This window comes from Callithrix jacchus, chromosome 1 (genome assembly GCF_049354715.1).
Source record: "Callithrix jacchus isolate 240 chromosome 1, calJac240_pri, whole genome shotgun sequence".
NCBI classification, from domain to species: domain Eukaryota; kingdom Metazoa; phylum Chordata; class Mammalia; order Primates; family Cebidae; genus Callithrix; species Callithrix jacchus.
This window is the reverse complement of record NC_133502.1, coordinates 26,215,078-26,238,054: the sequence shown is the minus strand read 5'-3', so window position 1 is coordinate 26,238,054 and position 22,977 is coordinate 26,215,078. Positions and strand designations below refer to the sequence as shown.

Genomic DNA, 22,977 nt, shown 5'->3' with positions numbered 1-22,977 from the left:
TGGAGCTCCCCTCTCCTTCTGCGTTTCGAGGCTGGCGCCTTCGTCCTTGCCTTTTCCTTTTACAACGGTTGTTTCTCTCAGCGCACCTGCCAACTCCCTTCCCTTCCTCACCCGCCACCTCCTCCTATTGTGGCTTTGGGATTTGTGTGGGTTTTGCTGTTTGCCTTTAGTAGGCTCAGAGCTGGCTGGACCCTTAACCAACCTGAAAAACGTCATTGCGCTGTGGCGCTGACACACGGAATGTGCACTCACAGAGGGCTCTGGCTGAAATGGTTTGAGCTGCTCCTTTGTCTTCTGGCCTGTCTTTAAATTTAAGTTAATTGCAAAGTAAATGGAGAAGAATAGTATCCAGATCTCACCACCCAAATAGCAAACCCGTGAAAGCTGTTCCCGTCAGATTTAGGATAAACCAACAGGGACCGCTCCTCAGAAAATAATTTGTATATACTTTCCTTCAGCAGAATGTTTCCACTTTATCCTAGCAAAATATCAAACCTCTAGAAAAGATGAAAGACACTTTCCCATGGCACCACCCAGATTCAATAGTTGTAATTATTCTGCTGCATTTGGTGTGTAGGATCTTTTTCCTCTACCCAGCTTAGATTCTCTCCCTGGGGGCCTGTAAATTAGACTGGCCAAAGAGAGATGTGTTAGCATGTGCACGGCACATGTAGAGATGGAGCACAGGGGTAGTCGGAGCCCAGCCCCTGAAGGGGATGTGTTAGCGTGTGCATGGCACATGTAGAGATGGAGCATGGGGGTGGTCGGAGCCGGGCCCTGCAGGGGATGTGTTAGTGTGTGCATGGCACATGTAGAGATGGAGCTCGGTGGTGGTGGGAGCCCGTCCCTGCAGGGGATGTGTTAGCCTGTGCACGGCACATGTACAGATGGAGCAGGGGTGGTGGGAGCCCGGCGCTGTAGGGACCTTGGTTTATTGAGCTTGACTTTACCACGCTTTGCAGGTGCTGTGTTTTTACAGATTGAAGGTTTGTGGCAGCCCTGCACTGAGCAAGTCTGTTGGCACGATTTTGCATGTTCTCATTTCGTTTCTGTGTGTCATATTTGAGTAATTCTTGCAATATTTCAGAGTTTCTTATTAAATGTGTTATCTATGATCAGTGATCTCTGATGTTACTGTTGTAATCATTTTGGGGCTCCACGAACCACACCCACGTATGGCAGGACTTAGTATGTGTTATACGTGTTCTGACTGCTCCACCAGCCGTCCATTCCCTTTAGTCTGCCTCTCCTTGGGCTCCCCTCTTCCCTGAGACACAACAATATTGAAATCAGGCCAGGTACTAGCCCTACAGTGGCCTCCAGGTGTCCAAGTGAAAGGAAGAGTGAGTCACACATCTCTCACTTTCAATCAAAAGCTAGCAATGGTTAAGCTTCATGAGGAGGGTATGTCAAAAGCGAGACAGGCTGAAAGCTAAGCCTCTTGCACCAAATACTTAGCAAAGCTGTGAATGTAAAGGAAAAGTTCTTGAAGGAAACCAGGAGTGCTGTGCCAGCAAACACTCGAATGGTTAGCAAGCAAAACAGCCTTACTGCGATAATGGAGAAAATTTGAGTGGTCTGTACAGAAGATCAAAACAGCCACAATGTTCCCTTAAGCCACAGCCTAGTCTGGTATAAGGCCCCAGCTCTCTTCAGTTCTGTGAAGGCTGAGAGAGATGAGAAAGCTGCAGAAGAAAAGTTGGAAGCTAGCAGGGGTTGGTTTGTGAGGTTGAAGGAAAGAAGCCATGTCCATAATATAAGATACAAGGTGAAGCAGCAAGTACTGATGGAGAAGCTGAGGCAAGTTATCCAGAAGACCTAGCTAAAATAAGTGATGAAGGTGGCCATACTAAACAGCAGATCTTTCAGTATAGATGAAACAGCCTTCTATTGGAAGAAGATGCTGTCTAGGACTTTTGTAGCTAGAAAGAAGTCAATACCTGGCTTCCGAGCTTTAACCTGGCTAACTGTCGTTAAGGGCTAATGCCGCTGGTGACTTTAAGTTGAAACCAGTGCTCGCTGATGATTAAAAAATCCTAGGGCCCTTAAGAATTATGCTAAATGTACTCTCTCTGTGCTGTATAAGTGGAACATCAATGCCTACATGACAGCACATTTATTTACAGTGTGGTTGACTGAATATTTCAAGCCCACTGTTCAGACCTACTGCTCAGAAAAAATGATTCCTTTCCAGATGTTGACAGTGCACCTGGTCACCCAGGAGCTTTGATGGAGTCATACAATGGAGAGTAATGTTGCATTTATGCTACTCAGACAGCATTCTGCAGCCCATGGATCAAGGAATAATTTCAATTTTAAGTCTTATTATTTAAGAAAAACATTTCCTAAGGCTAGAGCTGCCATAGATAGTGATTCCTCTGATGGATCTGGACAAAGTAAGTTGGAACCTTCTGGAAAGGATTCACCATTCTAGATGCCAGTAAGAACATGTGTGACTCATGGGAGTAGATCAGAATATTTACATTAACAAGAGTTTGAAAGAAGTTAAGTCCAACTCTCATGGTTGACTTTGAGGGGATCAGGACATCACTGGAGGAAGGCACTGCATATGTGGCGGGAATAGCATGAGAACTATTGGAAGGGATCCTGGAGGTGTGACTGAACTACTGCAACCTCATACAACTTGAACATAGGAGGAGTTGCCTCTTATGGATGAGCGAAGAAAGTGGTTTGAGATGGAATCTACTCCTGGTGAAGACGCTGGGGACAGTGTTGCAATGACAACGAAGGATTTAGACTATTGCATAAATGTAGTTGGTAAAGCAGTGTCAGGGTTTGAGGGGATTGGCTCCAGTTTAGAAAGACATTCTGCCGTGGGTAAAATGCCATCAAACATCAGATGCTACAGAGAAATCCTCATGCAAAGAAGAGTCAGTTGGTGGCACAGACTTCATTATTGTCTTGTTTGATGAAGTTGCCACAGTAACTCAGCCTTTAGCAACCACTACCTTGATCAGTCAGCAGCCATAGTATTGAATGAAAACCCTCCATCAGCAAAAAGATGATGACTCACTGAATGCTCATATGATTGTTAGCATTTTTTTAGCAATAAAGTAATTTTTCATTAAGGTATGCACATTGTTCTTTTAGAAATAATGCTATTACATACTCAATAGACTGCAATATAGTAGTGTAAACATAACTTTTATATGCACTGGGAAACCAAAACATACGTGTGCCTTTATTGTGATATTTGCTGTATTGTGCTGGTCTGGAACCAAACCCTCAGCATGTCTGAGGTCTGCCTATGAACCATGCTAGGCCAAACAAAAGGAAAGGAGGTTTGGGCTTGAGGAAGGGAGGCAAGTTATGGGAGGGCGACCAGGGAAAGAATGATAAACAAGGGTTGTTGAGTAAAATTAGTTTTGCAGATTGAGCGTCTCTATTGAGAGTTGTTAGGAGTCCCTGGTACAGCAGAGGGACACGCCTTTTACAACTGGGAGCTTCCTTCACAAGGAAAACTCCCACCCTGTTTTTATAGCATTTACTGCATCTGCTTGTTCTCAATGGCATTTAGCTCAAAATAATCGGTATGCCAGACAGGCATATTCAGGGCCGGCAGGCTTGGTACTCTTCAGGGACTTTATCCGTTTTTATGGAAGTGGTGAGCGTGTGTGTACATGTGTGTGTTAGTGTGAGCATGTGTTCACATGTGCGCCCATATATGTATGCTTGTTATCAACCATTAGAAAATACATTGAAGACATTATGATACTTCTCTGTTCCTTAAGCAACTCTTAAAAATAAGGATGCTTTCCTGTGTAATCCATGCACCTAAAAAGCAGTAATTTCTTCATATTATCTAGTCTATATTCTGTGTTTCTTTTTTTGTTGTTTGTCTCATTGTCACTCAGTCTGGAGTGCAGTGGCATGATCTCAGCTCACTGCAACCGCCACCTCCTGTGTTCAAGTGATTCTCCTGCCTCAGCCTCCCGAGTAGCTGGGATTACAGGTGTGTGCCACCAGGCCTGGCTGATTTTTGTTTTGTTTAGTAGAGATGGGGTTTCACCATGTTGGCCAGGCTGGTCTTGAACTCCTGACCTCAGGTGATCCACCTACCTTGGCCTCCGAAAGTGCTGGGATCACATGGGTGAGCCACAGCACCTGGCCTATTTTCTCCAGTTGTCCCCAAAATGTGTTTTATGGTTTTATTTTTAAACCAGGAGCTGATCAGCGTTCATGTGTTGTATTTGTATGTTGTGTCTTGTTTTTTTTAATGTGGTTTAAAAAAATACATAAAAGTTATCTTAACCATACAGTTCAGTAGTGTTAACATATTCACATTGTTATGCAACAAATCTCTAGAATTTTTGTAAAACCAAAACTATGGACTCATTGAACAGCTTCCCATTTCCTCTTTCCCCAGGCCTTGGCAACAGCCCTTCTACTTTCTGTTTTCATGTTTGCCTTTTGTGACTGGCTTATTTCACTTAGCATAGTGTCCTCAAGATTCACCTGTGTTATATTCCGAAAATTTGTCGAAATTTTCTTCCTTTAGGCTGAATATATTTCATTGTTGTTTATAGGTTTGTAAGCTAATCTACAGCAGTCTTTCTACTTCTGTTTTCCCTGTGGTGTGGCCTTTCTGAAGAGATTGGGCCACTTGTCTTGTTAAACAGCCCACATTTTGGAGTCGTCTATTTCTTTGTGGTGGTATTTAGCTTGTTCTTCTGTCTCCTGTAGTTCCTTTCACTGGAAGTCAGGGGAAGGCTCGGTTTGACCTGGGTAAAAAGCCTTTTGGCAGGAATAGCTTGTAGTTGGTGCTGTGAACTCACAGTGCATTCCCTGGGGGCTGCAGGGTCAGGTTGTCCTGTGATTCACAATGGTGAGTTTTACTATTTGGTGAAGGAATGACCCCCAGGTTCCTCTACCGTAGAGTTTATTTTCTTCTTATGAATATTAAGCATCTGAGAGGTGGCATGCTGTGTGGTATTTTGTCCTCTACTAATCTTCCACCCTGTGGTTTTAGAGGCTTCATTTGATCATATTTCATTGGTTGTTACAAAGTCATGGTTGTCTAACTGTTCCCTCGTTTACATTTATTTATTGGCATTCCTTTTAAAGAAAGTGGTTTTATTTTCCTTTTTTTGGTATATAGAGTCAAGGATTTATATTTATTTAGTGTATGGTCAATTTAGCATTCCCTTTTTGGCGTTGAAATCGTCGTGTATTTGGCCAGGGAGGGCTCTCTGACTGGCTCCAGCCCCCAGGGACAGGCCCCTCAGGCTCTGTAGTACCCTCTATACCTGCCTGCTTTTCGCTTTCCTACCCAGACCTGACATTTCTCCAAGCAACATCCCTGCCTTTGAGGGGAAATGGGATTTCGAAGGCAGGACTTAGGCACTGCAGTGTTGGTGCTGCCGCAGTGACACAGCATCTAGGCTCTGTCAGGAGCAGAGCTGGGGAGAGGAAGATAAACCTGTACATACAAAATAGATGCCTTATTTGGGTTCGTTTTGATATATCCAAATAAAATTTAATATCACAGGGCTCTTTAGTTTTAGCTCTTTCTTTTTCTCTCTTGCTAAACATCTTATAAAAGCATATCAACTTATTGCTTTGTCGTTTTACATGAGTGATACAAATTTTATTTTTCATGCTAAAATTTTTTAGACATTGTGTCATACACAATGATAAGAGTAATAATTACAGCTGAATTAACAAATAGGATTTTGGGGCATTTCTATTTGCTACTGTGATAAGCATGTTTTGTTACTGAACAGCAGTAATAATTACAATTATGGAACTGCTCAATTCATAAATGTAGTAAGTGTGCCATGATGGAGGCCACTATGTAATGTAAACGAACAGTACGCCCTTAAACATATTTTCACATTCTATATTATTTATTGTATAATTAGGATCAAGGATTAGAATCTAGGTAATACCATCATTCAAATATCTGACCAAGGGAGCAAGCACATCAAATCATTTTCCAAAGTCTTTTATTGTTTAGTTCTAAAGAAAATGTGAGACAGAACACGAGAGGCATGGCTGTTGATAATTCATGCCTCAAACCGTTGTGTAATAAAAGTCGGCGTCTTTGCAGCTTGGCGTTTGTTTCATCTGACACGGTAATAAAAAAGATGAATAGTACTGTCAGCACTTGGAATTACCCACTGCAGCTGATACAGCCTCTCCAGACTTCTAGTTTCTAAAATTCCGGGGGAAGTGAGACAGTTTGAACTGTAACAGTCTGCATGGTAGTAATATTACCTTTTGGTCATTGGCTTAATACTAATCCTTATTTGTTTTTTAATACACAAAATATGCTTCCACAGTTGACATACTGGTCCCTCTCCTGGGATATCTGTTCAGAGTGCTCGGAGTACATTGTTGTCAAAGTAACTCGCATCCTGAGTAATGTGCTGTGCACTGGGATGGATGTCAGAGGGCAGGAATCATGCACACGGCTCATTTCCTCTCCGTGGCGCTAGGTACTGTGTCATCAATTTGTTGTGTGTCAGGTGGACCAGTATTGGTTGTGTTGTCCAAGCACGCCTACCTAATAACCGTTCATGAAAATCTCACTTGGGCAGTGATGTTTTCAGCTTCGACAGAATAATAGTTATTGTTCATTATATTTAGGGTTTTGTGATATTTAAATACATTGTATGCTTCTGAGCGTCGTAACTGACGTGCTGATTTTATAGCAATGTATTTCACACGGCTAGAGCCAGGGCAGAGGAGAAACACAGCCAGTCCGGAAAGGAGCAGACAGACACGGGAGCCATCACAGGGGCAGAGGAGAAACACGGCCAGTCCAGAAAGGAGCAGACAGACACGGGAGCCATCACAGGGGCAGAGGAGAAACACGGCCAGTCCGGAAAGGAGCAGACACGGGAGCCTTCACAGGGGCAGAGGAGAAACACGGCCAGTCCGGAAAGGAGCAGACAGACACGGGAGCCATCACAGGGGCAGAGGAGAAACACGGCCAGTCCGGAAAGGAGCAGACACGGGAGCCTTCACAGGGGCAGAGGAGAAACACGGCCAGTCCGGAAAGGAGCAGACACGGGAGCCTTCACAGGGGCAGAGGAGAAACACGGCCAGTCCGGAAAGGAGCAGACACGGGAGCCTTCACAGGGGCAGAGGAGAAACACGGCCAGTCCGGAAAGGAGCAGACACGGGAGCCTTCACAGGGGCAGAGGAGAAACACGGCCAGTCCGGAAAGGAGCAGATACGGGAGCCATCACAGGGGCAGAGGAGAAACACGGCCAGTCCGGAAAGGAGCAGATACGCGAGCCATCACAGGCAACTTTGTTCTTGGCTTTCATTACTGATCACTATATGGAACCACTGCCACCGTTGGTTTCTTGCCCCCTAGGAATTCTTCCTCTTCCCTGACAAGTAGGGCAGGTGGCACCGTCTCTTCCTATAAATTCCACATGTGGAAACAGAGATCTCTGCTTCTTCTGTCTTCATTATGGACTTCACTGTTAACCCATTCATTCCTCCTGTTTTCAGATCCAACTCCATGATAAGCATCTTCTTTGCTTGAATGCAAAGGCAAATGAGAAAGAGACTTTCCCATGTTGGCACGGGGGTCACTGCACAGCCAGGCCCAAGGACAGGGTCGGGAGTACACTGTCCCGAGTCCTGGGGGGTGGGGCGACTGGCTTGGAGCAAGTGGCCCCGAAGAGCTCTGCTTTATCTTCAGACACTCACAATAAATTTTAAAACTTAGTACCGTTAAGAGTAAGACGGTCAGCTCTGCACAGTGGCGGCATCGTGGCCAATGAAGTTTATCCGAGGTATGATTATTGCTAACTGAAAACTGTTCCTGAATTTCTTTAAAAAAAGTAAAACTATTGAGTAAAACTTAAAGCTTCTTTTTAAACTAATAGCTTTATTGCGATATAATCCACACCCTGTGTAAGTCACCCTTTTAAATTGTACTGCTTGGTGGTTTGTAGGATATTCACGGTTGTGAAGCCATCACCACTATCTAGGAACGTTTTCATCACCCCAAAAAGAAACCCCACCCCCGTGGGCAGTCACTTCTCACTCCCACTCCTCCCGGCCCCAGCAGCCACTCGTCTGCTTTCTGACGCTGTGACTCACCTCTTCTGGACTTGTATTTCTTTTTCTCCTAGACTGTGCCCCATTAGAGCTATGTGGTCTGAACATATACCCACAGAGCGGAATGATTTCCTTTCACTAACACAAGAGGTTCATTTGTTGGTCTCTTTCCCTTTCCAATTTCCAATTTCCTTTTTTTTATTTGTTGAGATGGAGTGTCTCTCTGTCACCCAGGCCATAGTGCATTAGCGTGATCTCCACTCACTGCAACCTCCACCTCCCAGATTCAAGCGATTCTCGTGCCTCAGTCTGTCAAGTAGCTGGGATTACAGGCGCTCACCACCACCACCAGCTAATTTTTGTATTTTTAGTGGAGACAGGATTTCACCATGTTGGCCAGGCTGGTCTTGGACTGCTGACCTCAGGTGATCCACCTGCCTCAACCTCCTGCAGTGCTGGGGTTACGGGTGTGAGCCACCGCACCTGGCCCCAGTTTACTTTTGTTTGTCTTATCTGTGGAACATTTGCAGGGTTAGCGTTAACACTGAAGAGGGCGTGGAGAAGGCCGGCCTGGAGCCCACCTGCACCCAGTGCCTCCCCAGCAGCCACAGTTGTGTTCTGTTTCTGGATTCACCTTCCCCTGTCTGTTTCACACGATAGGCCAATATGCATAAACCTTTCTCTGTCTCATTCACGAGGCAGTGTCGTGTGTGCTGCCTTTTCCCTAACAATTTAAGTGAGGTTTTAATTTGATTATAAACGTGGTGGGTTTAACTGCAGAAAGTTTGAAAACTGCAGACAAGACAAAGCAGCACGTGGCAGAAAAATCCAAAGGTACTGAGTACGGAAAGCAGGCCTCCTGCCCGGCCACCTTCCCCATTGGCCGGCTCCTCCTGAAGCGGCAGTTCGTTTTTTCGAGCAGGTGTGTGTTTACACGTCTCCCTGTAGCTGCGCTGCTCATTTTCACTTCACATAGTGGTGCACTTGCTGTACTTTGCTGATGAATCTCTTGGCCTTAGTTGGTTTTCTACCAGATGGAGTTCGTTTGTTCTTTCAGACAGCCAAGTTAGTCCAGTGTGTGGGTGCAGCTTAGCTAATTTAAAGAATCCCCTATTGGTGGTCATTTCCATCTTGCCGCATTTTCCACTAGGGTATGTGCACGGACATTGCCGTGTCTGCATTCTCAGCGGCCGCTTAGTGGCTCGTGCACTGATGTGCCGTGATTTTATTTCCTGGTGTCGGGCTTGTTTGTGAGACCTGTACTCTGGGCGACAGTGCTGTGATGGATATCCTTCTGCTAAATATCTGCACGTCTAATGATGAGTGACTTGGGAAAAGTGACTTGCGGTGAAATCGCACATCAGAGGATACAGGCACATTCAAAATGTTTTGGATACAGCCCGTTTTTTTTTTTAATCAGTAAGTTCCCGCTGGCAGTAGATGAAAATGTCTCTTTCCCAGGTCTCTCCAACATCAAATTAGAATTGTAATCAGGTTGCCTTTTTCCCTTTTTTTTTTTTTTTGAGAGAGGGTCTTGCTGTCACCCAGGCAGGAACGCAGTGGCACCTGGTGCAGTCTCAGCTCACTGCAGCCTGGAGCTTATGCGCTCTGGCAGACCTTCCACTTCAGCCCCCCGAGGAGCTGGGACCGCAGGCGTGCACCACCACACCTGCTAATTTTGTATTTTTTGTAAAGACGGAGTCTCACTATGTTGCCCAGGCTGGTCTCAAACTCTTGGGCTCAAGTGATCCTCCTGCCTCAGCCTTACAAAGTAACCCATGAAGTGTGGCCCATTTTTCTTGTTGAATTGTGAAGCATGACAACTGGATTTTAAATTTCCATGTCTTTGTCTATTCGCTGTGTTGATTTGTCTCTCTGTGTTTACTGGTGATTTTTCTTTTATATTTTTCATAGTTCCGTGAGGATGTTTAATTATTGCCCTACATCTTAAAAATACTTGGCACATTCCTGCTTTCTGGCATAACAGCCTTTTCCTGCCAGTCCTGTGTCTTAGAGGCTACTGATGGACATCTAATAGCCTGGCTGAAAACTCAATGCTTTCTTCATGACGGAGGCCACAGTCCGTGTAGAAAGCTCAACCCCTGGAGCTCATAATGGTTTAAAACCTGCTTTCTAGTTATTTTACCCCTCAAAGCAAGCGACGGCCTGGCCCAGTAGAGAGGCTCTGTCGCCCGCCCTGCCCAGGGGCTCCGGGGGTGCATGCAGCACTGGCATCATAGGAAGTGCCCCGGCAGCTGGTGTGCATACCCAGCGGGCTGCCTGTGAATGTGCATCCTGTGACCTCGTGAGCTCACTGGGGTTCACATGGCTTGTTATTGTCCCCACCTGAAGGCCGATCCAGTCCTCTGGCCTGGGCTCGGGAGATCGCTTACCTCTCAGAGAGTCAAACAGCACACGCTTACACCACCGTCGTCACGTTTCGCCTCTCAGGTGGCCGTGGCAGGTTGCACGGTGGAACCAGAGTAGGACAGAAACTTGCTGACATGAGCCAGCAGTGAGCAGGAACACACTAAAAAATTAATTTCCTGAGCACCCACAGTATTCAAGCGTTTCATATCATCGTCAGAATACTGTGTAATGAAGTTATGTGTCCCCTTCCTGTATTATTAGGACAAAGTCCATAGAAACTGAATGTTCTAGAAAGATTAGATTCTGGATTTCTATTAGAACTACTATAGCTCACGACAGGAGCCCCCCCACCCTAGAGTGGGGAAGATAAGCCTTTAATGTTGTTGGGGTTTCAGAGAACGGTTAGATTTATGAAAACACACTGAGGCTAATTCTGCACGCGTTTAAACTCTGAATGAGGAACCTGCCTTTAAAAGAAAGCCAGACAAAATCCTTTCCGCAGTGAAGTAGAGAGCATGGAGCCTGCGTGTCGAGTGGTGTTTCCGCACTGAACACGGAGACCTAAATAGGGTGCAACCTGAACTGAAACCAGCAGGACGTGGCCACTTGTGTTAATTGGAACCGCGACACCTTGGGTGAGGGACAGTCTCAAGTGAGCCTGGGAGCTGCGAATTAAAGGACAAGGAGTGATACTTTTTCACAGTTTGGGAAGGAGCACCCAGGAGACGGACAGAAGGAAATTGAATTCCGGCGTGATTACTGATGAATTACTGTTGGATTGGACAGGGTCTTTCACACACACGTGCACACATACACACATACACACATACATACACACACGCCCCAGGCCCCTCCCTACCCTGGGCCCCTGTGGCTGCCTGATCAGGTCTGCGGGCCCAGCCTTATAATTTGCTTTAAATACATAAAATGAAACACGTGGGATCTCAGAGGCCTTCGCTGGTGCCGAAGTGGAGGAGCACGTATGCTGCGTGACTCAGTGGTAGCTCAGCGTGGCTGTGGTCTGACGGCTGCCGTCCCCACGTGTGATTTGTGTCATACTTGCGGGGACACCTGTGGTGACCATGCCAGGCTCTGTGCCTCCTGATGTGTTTGCACCTGCACTGACCATTGAAGGAAATGTCCATTTCAGTGCGAGGCTGGTGGAAATAAAGAGGCTGTTTAACCATCCCAGTTCACAGACCTCCCCCGCCCTCCCACCTTTTCTCTGTGGACCCCAGGTTGAGCACCCCTCTGTTAGGTGATCCGCCCAGCGGCTTTCTAATTAACACCACCCCGCATGAGAATGCCCCTCACTGCCTCAGGCCAAGGCAGATGGGGTTGGGCTGTGGCATTGGGGCTGAGCTCTGACCTGGTTGGAAGGCAGACCACCTCTTTCTGTAGAGACATTTTCTAAATTATAGGAGGATACTGGTTGGGTTCTTAGTTTTACTCATGTAATCAGATGCAGGGTGGTTTATTCTTCAAGAGATAGACTTAGTGCATGCTTTACACCCAGTGTTTACGAGAACTGTGCCACCAAATAGGGTGGGTGAGGCCATCACCCCTCAGCTGGGCCCATCTGCAGGTCATCTGGGTCTGACCTTAACCGCAAGCTTCTCCCGGAGCAGGCAGCCAGGAGCTGGTGGGCCTCCTGCTGCCTGCCTGGTCCCTTCCTGCGCACAGCATCACTCCATGCTGTCTGTCCTCGTCCCTGTCATGTAGAAAGACTGCCCAGGCTGAACACAGGACGCACCTCTCCGGAGCCTGTGCAGGTGGGGAATTTCAGGGAACAGTGGCTTTCTCCTCTTGCTCTTTCCACAAAAAAGATCGAGCATGCAAAGTTCAGTGAGGAATCACCAGGAAACAGGCGGTAACTATGAGAGTTTGGAGGACTCATTTCATCAAGATTCCCGATTTCTTGATAGGTAGAGGTAACTCATGTAATTGTCGTAAATAACATTCTCAGAGCGGTGCGAAGTGTGAAAGCAAAGCCTCGTGACTGCCTGTCTGTCGCTTTACCAGGACTTTCTGAAGACCTTTTCGCCCGACATCTTCCGGCTCTTCTGTCTGAGGAGCAGCTACCGCTCAGGTGAGAGGGGCATGCGTGGGGTGGACTCCTCCCCAGTTTATTCTGACAGGACTGGGAACAGCAAAATGCAGGCCAGAGAATAAGCAGAGCATTGTGAGCGCAGCTGCCGTGTGCCTTAAGGTCTTGTTTCAGAGAGTGAACCCAGTGGATGAGGGATCCCGGCTCTGGGCCAGGCTCAGCCTTGTGGTTGACGTGGGCTTCCTTATCAATCTTGAGTCCTCTCCACTCACAAGTTGTGAACCCGCAGCACCTCGGCCTCCTATTCTGTGAACTGGGAGGATGGAAGGGGTCAGCCTGCCACAGGCGCTGAACTTGGGAGTCCTCAAACGTGACCCTGCCTGTCCCACCCGGGGACAGTGCTTCCCACGCAGTGTGTAGCAGAGCAGGGTCTCCTGGACGAGTGGTGACGGTTCCTGCCACGCTGCACAATCGCCTGCTGCCCCGGGCAGGGCTCTTGGCCAGGAGTTGTCTAGCACTGGCCTGGCATGGTGGCTCATGTGTATGATCCCAGCCCTTTGGGAGGCCAAGGCTGGCAGATGTTTTGAGTCCAGGAGTTTGAGACCAGCTTGGGCAGCATAGCGAGATCTCATCTCTATGGAAAATACAAAAGGCTGGCACAGCGGCTCACACCTATAATCCTAACACTTTGGGAGGCTGAGGCAGGTGGATCATTTGAGGTCAGGAGTTTGAGACCAGCTTGGCCAACATGGTGAAACCCCATCTCTACTAAAAGTGCAAAAATTAGGCTTGGCAGTGTGTGCCTGTAATCTCAGCTAATCAGGAAGCTGAGGCAGGAGAATCGCTTGAACTTGGGAGGTGGAGGCTGCAGTGAGCCATGATCATGCCAGTGCGGTCTAGCTTGGGTGACTGAGCAAGACTCTATCTGAAAAAAAAAATTGGTGTGGTGGTGGGCACCTGTAATCTCAGCTACTCAGGAGGCTGAGGCAGGAGAATCACTTGCACCCAGGAGGTGGAGGTTGCAGTGAGCTGAGATCGTACCACTGCACTCCTGCCTGGGTGACAGGGCAAGACCCTGTCTTAAAAAAAAAAAAAAAGTTGTCCAGAGCTGCACCCCTGGTGGCCAGTGAGGGCTGGGGATGCTGGTACCACCCTGCCTGTCTTGACCACCTAGCTGGCAGTACGTACGGCCCCAGTGTCTGGCTGGTACTGCAGGAGCAGGGCCGTGTCCTCTGAAGACGTGACAGTTCCTTGCTGGTGAGGGAGGGTTGCTATCCTTCTGGCCTCGGGTGCCCCCCTGCTCCATTGACACTGCCAAGTCCCTGGCCCGCTGCTGTCAAGCCTCCTCCCTCTCCCCATCTTGTCCCTCCTACGTACCTCTCTTGCTCCAAAATGGTCATTTCACCTTTTCAATGAAGACGACGGGTGGGGGCGTCCCCCAAAGTGTGGTTGATTCCCTTCCCCACGAGGTGTCTCTGTTTGGCCAGCACACTTTGTCACACACAAAGCGTTGGCGGGTTTGGGTGAGTGTCTGGGCTGGTCCCATCCATCTCCCTCCCTGTGCTGTGCCTGCTGATTCCCACCTGGCCTGCAGCTCTGTCAGCTTGAGTGGGGCAGGCAGACACCTGTGCCTTTGGCCTCGTCTTTATCCTGGCTCTGACGCCACGTTGTTGGTCTTCTACTGCAAATTTGGGTTTTCTGAGACGCGGATCTGAACCTCTCCCCTGGGTGGAACTGCAGTGCGTCGGCCCAGGCAACCTGCCAAAACTGTTGTTTGAGCCTGAGAAAGACAGAAGTGTCGCCAGCTCGTGTGGCCTTGGGTAGCATCTGTGTAGTGTGCGCTTACGCGTGATGAACATGGCCCTGCCGTGCCTGAGCGGAAGAGCTGAGAGGTGAATGAGTTGGAGAAACTTTCTGCCCGGCTCCGTGTTCCTGGAAACGGGCAGAGGCGGCAGGGATGGAGCCTGTGCAAGCGCAGAGCTCTCTCGCTGGCTTGTGCTAACTCCTGATCGTGGCTGGGGGCTGTGGTCCTTTCAAAGCTGTTTCTACAGATCTCTTCCCGGGGCTCTTTGCCCTCGGAGGTCCCTGCCCCCCTTCTTCACACAGACTGTGGAGGGACGAGGGGCAGCGCCTTGCAGGCCGATCTTAGTCGTGTGCTGTTCCTTTCGAGCTTGAAATATGAAGTTTGGTCTGAAAAGAGGCTTTCTCAAGCCTGGGCAGCTCTTTCAGGAACACACTCCCAGTGGGAATTTCAGGTGGGACTCAGGAGCACCGCTCACCAGTGAGGGATTTCTAGGAACATAGGAACGCAGTGTTAGTACGTGGGTCCCCAGGTCCCCTCATTGTGCACACACGATGCCCTCCGAGGCTGGAGGTGGCCACAAGGAGCTGGGCTGCCGCTTGCTGCCCGAGCTGCCCTCCGTGAATGGTGTGGAAGTTCAGGATGTTCCCAGACATGCTTTCTTCACCTGTGGGGAGATGGAGGGTGACAGTGGTGACATTCTCGTGCAGTTGATGCTGTGCTGACACTTGGGAGAAGCGTCTCCCGTCTGTGGAGCAGAATTCTCGTTAGGGAAATGCCTCTGTCCTGACCTTGAGGCGGAGGGCGTCTCCACGCTGGGTGTCTGTCTGCCCCGCCCATCTGGATGCCTGGTCTTGCTGTGTCATTCATGGTCACTTTATTATGAACCACCTCCCAGGCATCAGCTCTGTCAGTCCCCGAATGTGATCTTCGTTTTAAATTTTGTCAGCTTGCATTGCGGGTTTCTGGGTTTTCTCTTTTCTGTCAGGCTGTTCAAAGCAAAAACTGAAAGCGAATTTGGAAAAGAAGGAAAAATATTAAGTGAGATGAGACCACCCTGGGGCGGTTTCCACTGTGTTACTTCCAGCTTGAAGCCATGTCTGATTTTGGAATTCTCGTTTTGAAATCAGGACTTTCAGGCATGTTGGGATGTAATTTTCAGCGTATGTGTCCAGATATGCTTTGGGAACGTGACCTAGAGAGAGTCTTTTTATTCTTGTGGTTTTCAAAGAGCTGTTTGAAGCAGCGCTCCTCAAAGCATGGGCTCGGACCCAGGCAGTCTGGGAACAGGGTAGGCACAGACATGAGAAGGCTTCAGAAATGTGTGACATCCAAGGATGTGTGATCACTGCGACGTGACTCGTTCCTGTTGTGTCTCACCCAAATGCATGCAAACAGAAGCACTGGCTCCTCATCCCAGGGCCCTGAGAAGCACCCACAGACTCTAAAGCCAGGTCTGGGGACTGCTCCTCCCTCCCTCTTTGGGCTGTCCCATCACACATGGGCGCCTTTCCTGGGGCGCCTTCCCCAGAGGTGGTCTGGATGCCTCTGACCCCGGGGCGGGGCTCCCTCTTTGCAGAGCCAGCTGTTCAACAGCACCTCCATCCATCTGCCAATGGAAATGTGCCTCTCGCCTGGCAGCACTGGAGCATTTCTCCACCACCACCTTGTTCCCCAGGGCGGGTGACCCTGAGCTGGGACAGATCCTGTGGTCTGTGTCCAGTGGGCCTGGGGATCACGGCCACTGGAGGGCAGTGAGGGCCATATGTCCTGCTCTCCCTCTGGGTGGCAGTTTGCTCAGAGAATGCTGTGATTCTGCTGAGGGCGGGGGCAGGGGCACAGCATGGTGGGCACCGCCTCAGTGACCATCTCTTCCTCTCCAGCCATCGACTACAGCGACAGTGCCATGCTCCAAGCCCAGCAGCTGCTCCTGGGGCTGGGCTCTTTCCTGGAGGATGCACGTGCTTACATGAAGGGGCAGCTGGCCTCTGGCTCTGTCAGGGAGGTGATGCTATGGGAGAGGTAAGAGGCCCACCTAGCACCTGGTGTGGTGTCCTCAAGGGGAGAGGGGCCCCCAGGAGACAGGGAGCTGGGCAGGAGGTGTAGGTGTGGGGTCAGGGGTTCCTCAGAGAGGCCCCAGGAGACAGGGGCTCCTGAGATGTCCCAGGGAGACAGGGTGCTGGGCAGGAGGTGCGCCTGAGCCCTCAGGCTCTGAGCCCCCTGCTCAGAGTGGCTTTGGGCTTGAGTTCACTGTGCGAGGAGCAGAGCTGCTCATCCCTTTCAGTCCTGGCCATGAGAAGCCAAAGGCTACAAAACACACAGGCCTGGGCCCACAGCCTCACCCCTACTCCCCCCACCATGGGTGTCCTGGGCGGCACTGCATGCACAGTTTTCCAGGTGGTCTTGGTGACACCGCAGCCCTGCCACTTCAGCAGGGAGGCAGCCAGAGGTCACGGGAGGCTGAGATGCAGGAGCCCTCGCCCGGCCTCCACGACCTCTGACCTCTCTGAGCTGTAGGCTGTGCCGCCTCTCCCTCATTGAACCTTCCCTGGCACTATTTTATATTAACACCCCACAAAGTCTGTTGATTTTTAAAACCATCCTGAAAATGCCCACGTGTATCTTGTGTGTTAAAATACAAGCGTCACAGTTTCCCTCCGCTCTGGGACTTTTCCTTGGGGAAACACGATGGTTTGCAGTTGATGTTACATAATGAAGTTTCTGCTACTCAGGAGTCGCCCAAGTCTTTGGGAATGTGACCTAGAGAGAGTCCCCAAATTAAAGCCCCCAGCTTCTCTCCCTGGGGAAGGACTGGGGTGGGGGCCTCTCTGCTGTGACTGTGTCTCTTCTTCTTCCCTCAGGCTCTCCAGCACCAAGAGGGCCGTGAGGGCAGCCTTGGCAGACGACTTTGACACACCCAGTGTGCTTGATGCCATCCTTGGCCTTGTGCACCATGGGAACGGAGAGCTCAGGGCAACCCCAAAGGTAGCTCAGCGCGCACGTGGCCTCACAGGCCCCTCACGGGTGGGCTCTCTGCTGATTGCGCCTCCCACAGCTCCTGTGGAGGGACTCGTGGAACCTGAGTCTGCTGCAGACAGGCGGGATGGGGACGGTGCCAGCCTTGGCCCAACTGCTGCCTGCCCAGCCTGGGGCTTGACCCTCCGGACCTTTGGCCACCTGGAGAACAAGCTCTCGGGAGCCCCTGAGGCTAAGATGCTCTCAGTGTGCTTGATCCTCAGGGGACACAGCTCATGTCCCTACTGCACTCATGGCACTTTCCGAGAGAGCTTTTGTGGAGAACTTTTTAAGAAAAGACCCATTTTCCCCAGTGCACTGTTAGGCAGTCAGCGGGTGACAACCACACCAAGCCCCTGGGGGTCTAAGCCTGGACCCATGGGTCACTGAAAGCATTTGGGGGGTGGGACAAAGACTGTGGAGGCAGCGGCAGGCTTTGGTTCCTGCACTTCTGAGGGTCTCCCTGCCAGGCCCTGCAAGGAGCTCCGTCAGCAGCCCTGTGACCTTTCACGACCCGAGAAGCCGAGGCTGTCCGTGCCTCACATCTCTGGAAACGCCTGTGGGTCCTGGCCGCTGCCTCTGTTGGTTGACCGTCTCTCTGGAGGTCTCCATCGCTGGCCGCGTGCAGTGTTGGCTTTCAGAGCACGGATTCCCTTGTGACCCTGGTGGGGCAGGGTGCCCTGTGCTGTGCCAGGTGCCTTCGGTCCAAATACTGCAGAGGCGTAGGGCTCACCTCTGAGGGGAGCGGCATTTGAGTCACAGCCGGGTGCAGGGATAGGCTGCCTTGCACTGAAGGCAGCCAGGCTGGGCTGGGACAGGTCCAGCGGCCAGGTGGCTTCAGCACGGGAGCTCCTCTGCCCGTCCGCAGCCTTCCCATGTGGCTCTCCCTCCACCTCCTGCCTTCACCGCAGCTGCTCCCAGCTCCCCCAGGCTACCCAGCTCTTGGCCAACAGGGGCCTCTTGTGGCAAGGGGCTGGGGACAAGCTGGTGCCTGCGCTTTTCCTTCCCAACCTTTGCAGTTCTGGGGCACCGGCAAACTAGGGCTAGTGTCACACAAGGGTCTTGTTTGGCGACTGACATGAGCCACGTGCCAGGATTGCCTTGTTTTCTGAGAAATCTAGCCCAGTGCCCACTCAGCCTCCGCCTGCTCACGCTGCATGCCATGGCCCATGATCACGGTTCACCCACAAAGCCTGATGAGCTAGTACCTATGTCCATCCACATTACTGATGGGTAAACTGAGGCACAAGAGATTCCTGATGCACCTATAGTTGGGTGATCTGTAGTGAGGTAGCTGAAGCCACAGCTGTGTTCTTCCTCCACGGAAGCCAGGAGGAAGGCCAGACTGGAGGGAGCTGTTGTAGTCTTTGTCTGTTGACGTTGAATTCCCTTTGCCCACTGCCATCAAGACTGCTTTTTTTTTTTTTTTGAGACGGAGTTTCACTCTTGTTACTCAGGCTGGAGTGCAATGGCACGATCTCGGCTCACCGCAACCTCTGCCTCCTGGGTTTAGGCAATTCTTCCGCCTCCGCTTCCCGAGTAGCTGGGACTACAGACTACCATGCCTGGCTAATTGTTTAATTTTTAGTAGAGATGGGGTTTCACTGTGTTAGCTAGGATGGTCTCAATCTCCTGACCTTGTGGTCCACCCACCTCAGCCTCCCAAAGTGCTGGGATGACAGGTGTCCGTCCAAGACGGCTTCTAAGGAGCTTCCACGGTGTGGCTTCTTACAGGAACCTGGGGGTCCACGAAGCCCTGCTGTGTTTGGTGCCATCATCTCTTATTTCGAACAGTTTTTTGAAACTGTTGGAATTTCTCTGGCAAATCAACAGGTAGGTCCTATTATTTAAAATGCTTAATTCTGGAATTATCTCTACGTTGGAACAATAACCGTTACCTTTTTAACGTGGAATAGTTCATTATGATGCCAAACTCATTTATTTATCTGCTTAAAAATATGTTACTTTCCTGGAAAAATAAACACACTCAGAGCCAATACTTCCTAAGTGGAATTACACAGTCCGCTTCTGCAGGTGGCAGACTCTTGTGTGCAAAACCAGAGATGGGTCCATCTCAGCAGCAGAGTGTTGCCAGCTCTGCACACACTTGATTATGTTGAAACTCGGAATGTGCAGAAGTCACATGCACAGTAAGAGAACATTTTTTTCCTGACCCATTAGAGGGCAAGTTGCCGGCTGGCGCATGATCCTAGGACAGGACAGGCTCCCCAACAGGCACAAGTCACCCTTGTGCCTTTCCAGAGACGCTCACCCTCGCTGGCTGCGTCACGAAGGTAGACACTGCCAGGCTTCTCCACGTTCCTCCTCTTCCCTTGAACTGGAGCATTTTTGCAGAGACTTGGATCCAATGAGAATCTCCCCTTCCTCACAAGGCTGGCACGGAACTCGTTTACTGTATCGATACGGATTGGAGGCTCCTGCCTTACACTCAAAGTCCCCCACCGTCACTTGTTAGGAGTGTATGGCTGACAGTGGGGGACTTTGGAGCTGGCGCTGTGTCCCAGAATGTCTCTGTCGTTTTCTGGACGCCCTTGTAGAATGTAGAATCCTCAGCACAAAGTGCTCTGGCTCTCTGGAGTGTGGCTTGGCTGCAGCTGCCTGGACAGGGGCTGCCACTCCACTCCAGACCAGATGCCCAGCACCCCGAGATGCCCGCCACTTGGGACTGGGGCCTGAGCAGGTGTGGTGGAGGCCTGGCTCCGGGCCGTACACGTCTCGCTAGCTCTCAAGAGAACTATGGTGTCTGCCCCAAGTGTGGCTCATTTGTATACCTGCTGACCACCTAATAGACTCAGTTCCCCTTCCTAGCAGTCCAGGGTCCGTTGCCAGGCATGTGAGAGTGCCGGTGTGAGATGACCAGGGTTTTGCAGTGTACGTGTTCATGTTCAGGGGAGGCTTTCCAGAGTCTGCCGAGTAAGAAAAGTGGGATCTGGTCAAGCTCTGCCTATCCGTTGTCAGACACCTCTCACTCACCTTCCTCCGGCCACAAGGGCTGAGGTCTGGGCCCACTCTAGGCTCTTATTTTTGTGATAACAAAAACTTTTATCGTGGAAGCGATAACTGAGGAGCATATGAGGTTTACGTAGTTTGACACCAAAGCAAAGGTTGTGGGTCTGTTTATTTTACACATATGGATGTAACAGACGGTACAGCAGCCCCCTCCACATGGCCCCAGGAGCTGTTCCCAGCGGGAGGACAGCACAGAGGCCTTCTGCCCAAATACTGTCCTCAGCACCTGAGGGTGGGAATCTCAGACCGTTTGCTGAGACGTGTGTGCAAGCGCTCAGTCGCTGACTCTCAGCTGCCTCAGGTTGCTCCTGATGCCTCGGCCACACTTGTATGGGGTCTGGAACCCAGCAAGCGCTTGTGTGCAGGGTAGGGTGGCAGGCACTGCCCGGTCCTAACCTCCAAGGGAGCACCAGTCTTGCCTGGATGGCAGATGCTCAGAGTTGAGAGTGGAGACTTGCCCAGAGCCCGGCACTCAGGGGCTGCACCCATCCCTGCGAGTCCCAGAAAAAGGCCCAGCTTTAGGGAATCAGGGAAGGCCAGGGCTGGGTGTGTCTCGGCCCAGAGCCCAACCACCTGGGGCGCCACGGTCTCCAGGGGGTGTAACCGTGCCTGCGGGTCCAGTGTGTTTCAGGAGATGGCGGCGAGGCCACCCTGCGGGGTGTGGTGGATGAGCTGGTGCGGTTCCGGCAGCAGGTCCGGCAGTTTGCTCTGGCCACACCCGAGGCTACTGGGGAGGCCCAGCGGCAGCAGCGCCTGGAGAGGCAGCCCCTGCTGGAGGCATGTGACACCCTGCGCCGCGGCCTGACTGCCCACGGCATCAACATCAAGGTGAGCACTGCACCCAGGTCAGGGACATCACCCCAGTGGCTGGGTAGGTCAGTAGGTGTCACACAGACGTGGGGCCACCAGAGGCCCAGATGTCCCCCATAACCATGCTTCTTTCTGAGAAACCCACCCAATGAAAAATGAGATGGGAGGGCTGCGGGGTGGGAGCCAAGTCAGCTGGAGGGGACGCTGAGCATGGGGCCATGGGTCCTGCTCAGCCTCTGCCAACTTCCGCAGTGCTGCACAGCTCCTGGCCTTCTGCTGGAGGCAGTGGGGCCCTTTGTAAGCGCCCTGCAGGCTTTTTAGGACAGGTCAGTGAGGGAACAGGCACCCTGAACCTGATCACGCCTGTCAGCCCCCCGTGCCACGTGACATGGCGTCTGCTCAGAGTTGGGCTCTCTTCTACAGGACAGAAGCCAGACAACATCCACGTGGGAACTGCTGGATCAAAGGACAAAAGGGACTGAGGGTGGAGCACAGCCATGAGCCTGCTCACGACACATGACGCACCTGTCCTTCCTTACAAAGCTTTACCTTAAAGCTTCCTGTGGAGGCTGCTAGCTCAGCATTAAAGTAACCCACCCACAGTGTCCCGCTGGCGTCTGTCAGTACCTGTGCCTGAATGTTCACTGCGTTCTGGTGTCCTGGCTACGGTCATGGTCGGTGTAGTGAAGTCGCGTCAGACGTTGAGTAGCACCCAGCAGCGAATGTGCTGTACCCAGGGAGCACCACACAACACAGGAACAGAAGAGCAGGGACCCAGGGAGGTGGCGGGACACAGCATTTCCTCCTGAGGGAGGGGCTGGGATGGGTGAGGCGGATGGGCCGTGCAGCAGCACAGTCTGAAGCAGAGGGGGCTCTCCCGGCAGCGTGAACCCTGGGATGCTCCTCCCCCAGCAAGAACAGTCTTACTCTGGTTATAAAAGTAATGTCTTCGCCATGGAAAATAGGCAGCTGAGACCCGTCTGCAGTCCCACTGCATTTAACATCCTGACGGCTGCAGGGCACTTTGGCCTGCCTGGTCTAAGCAGAGCAGTGATGGGGTCGCAGCTGGGCCTTGGAGCGGTGAGTTCAGAGGCATCAGGGCAGCCGGCTGAAAGCCAGCTGGTGAGGCGTGACCAGACAGGATTCCGGAGCGGAAAGCGGCAGCCAGTGCACACAGGCTACCCAGGCTGCAGGAGCGAGGCCTTCCGAAGCACCCACCTTGCTCCTCCTGGTCTTACCTTTCTGTAGTAAGCCCAGCACCACAGCTGTTGGTGACCCAGCGTGACCCGCTCCACTCTTCCTGCTCGTAGAGCCTGGGTCAGGCCTCTCCCTTACTGCCATCCTGGTCTCACCTTTCTGTAGTAAGCTCAGCGCCACAGCTGTCGGTGGCCCAGCATGGCCCGCTCCACTCTTCCTGCTCGCAGAGCCTGGGCCAGGCCTCTCCCGTACTGTCACACGGACAGCTGAATCTGGGCACAGGCAGCAGCAGGACCCGTGACTGGGGGTACAGCCCTGCTCATCGTTGAACCGTGGCTCCTGTCCGCAGATGACAATGCCAGTTCAGAAATCACCCACCTAGAAAATCACCCTAGGGAAGCTACCCACATACAAAAAGGCCCCAGAGAGCGCCTTACAATGAGGCATCTCAACAGGGCTGCTCAGTCCTGGGGCAGACTGCCCTGCCTGCCAGGCCACTGCCTCACCAGCCCCCACACACTTCTCCGTTGCACCCCTGGTCCAGGAAAGCTCCTGGGAGTGTCTGGAGCAAGTGTGTAAGATACAAGGGCTTGAGAAAGAACAGGAAGCAAGGAGCTGATCGTAAAAAAAACCGTTCTCTCCTTTAAGCAAAGGGTTGTTATACTTA

General features: G+C 51.0%; 1 protein-coding gene and 1 pseudogene across 7 annotated transcripts in view; both read left to right on the top strand.

The window, feature by feature from the left end:
- The window catches only part of CARS2 (cysteinyl-tRNA synthetase 2, mitochondrial), a 62,444-nt gene extending 40,726 nt beyond the window's left edge, over positions 1-21,718 (top strand). For 5 of the 7 annotated variants that reach the window (XM_078330774.1, XM_002742542.6, XM_078330816.1 and 2 more), the window contains 6 exons: positions 12,433-12,499; positions 16,142-16,280; positions 17,120-17,243; positions 19,008-19,106; positions 20,925-21,131; positions 21,537-21,718. In XM_078330774.1, the coding sequence (XP_078186900.1) occupies positions 12,433-12,499; positions 16,142-16,280; positions 17,120-17,243; positions 19,008-19,106; positions 20,925-21,131; positions 21,537-21,614 (714 nt within the window). In that variant the 3' untranslated portion in view covers positions 21,615-21,718. Of the gene's footprint in view, positions 1-6,695; positions 7,846-12,432; positions 12,500-16,141; positions 16,281-17,119; positions 17,244-19,007; positions 19,107-20,924; positions 21,132-21,536 lie in introns of those variants that run through there. The other 2 variants (XM_017970468.4, XM_078330734.1) reach the window with 2 other exon arrangements.
- On the top strand, positions 7,728-7,880 carry LOC118147967 (U4 spliceosomal RNA; annotated as a pseudogene).
- Positions 21,719-22,977: the final 1,259 nt, after the last annotated feature.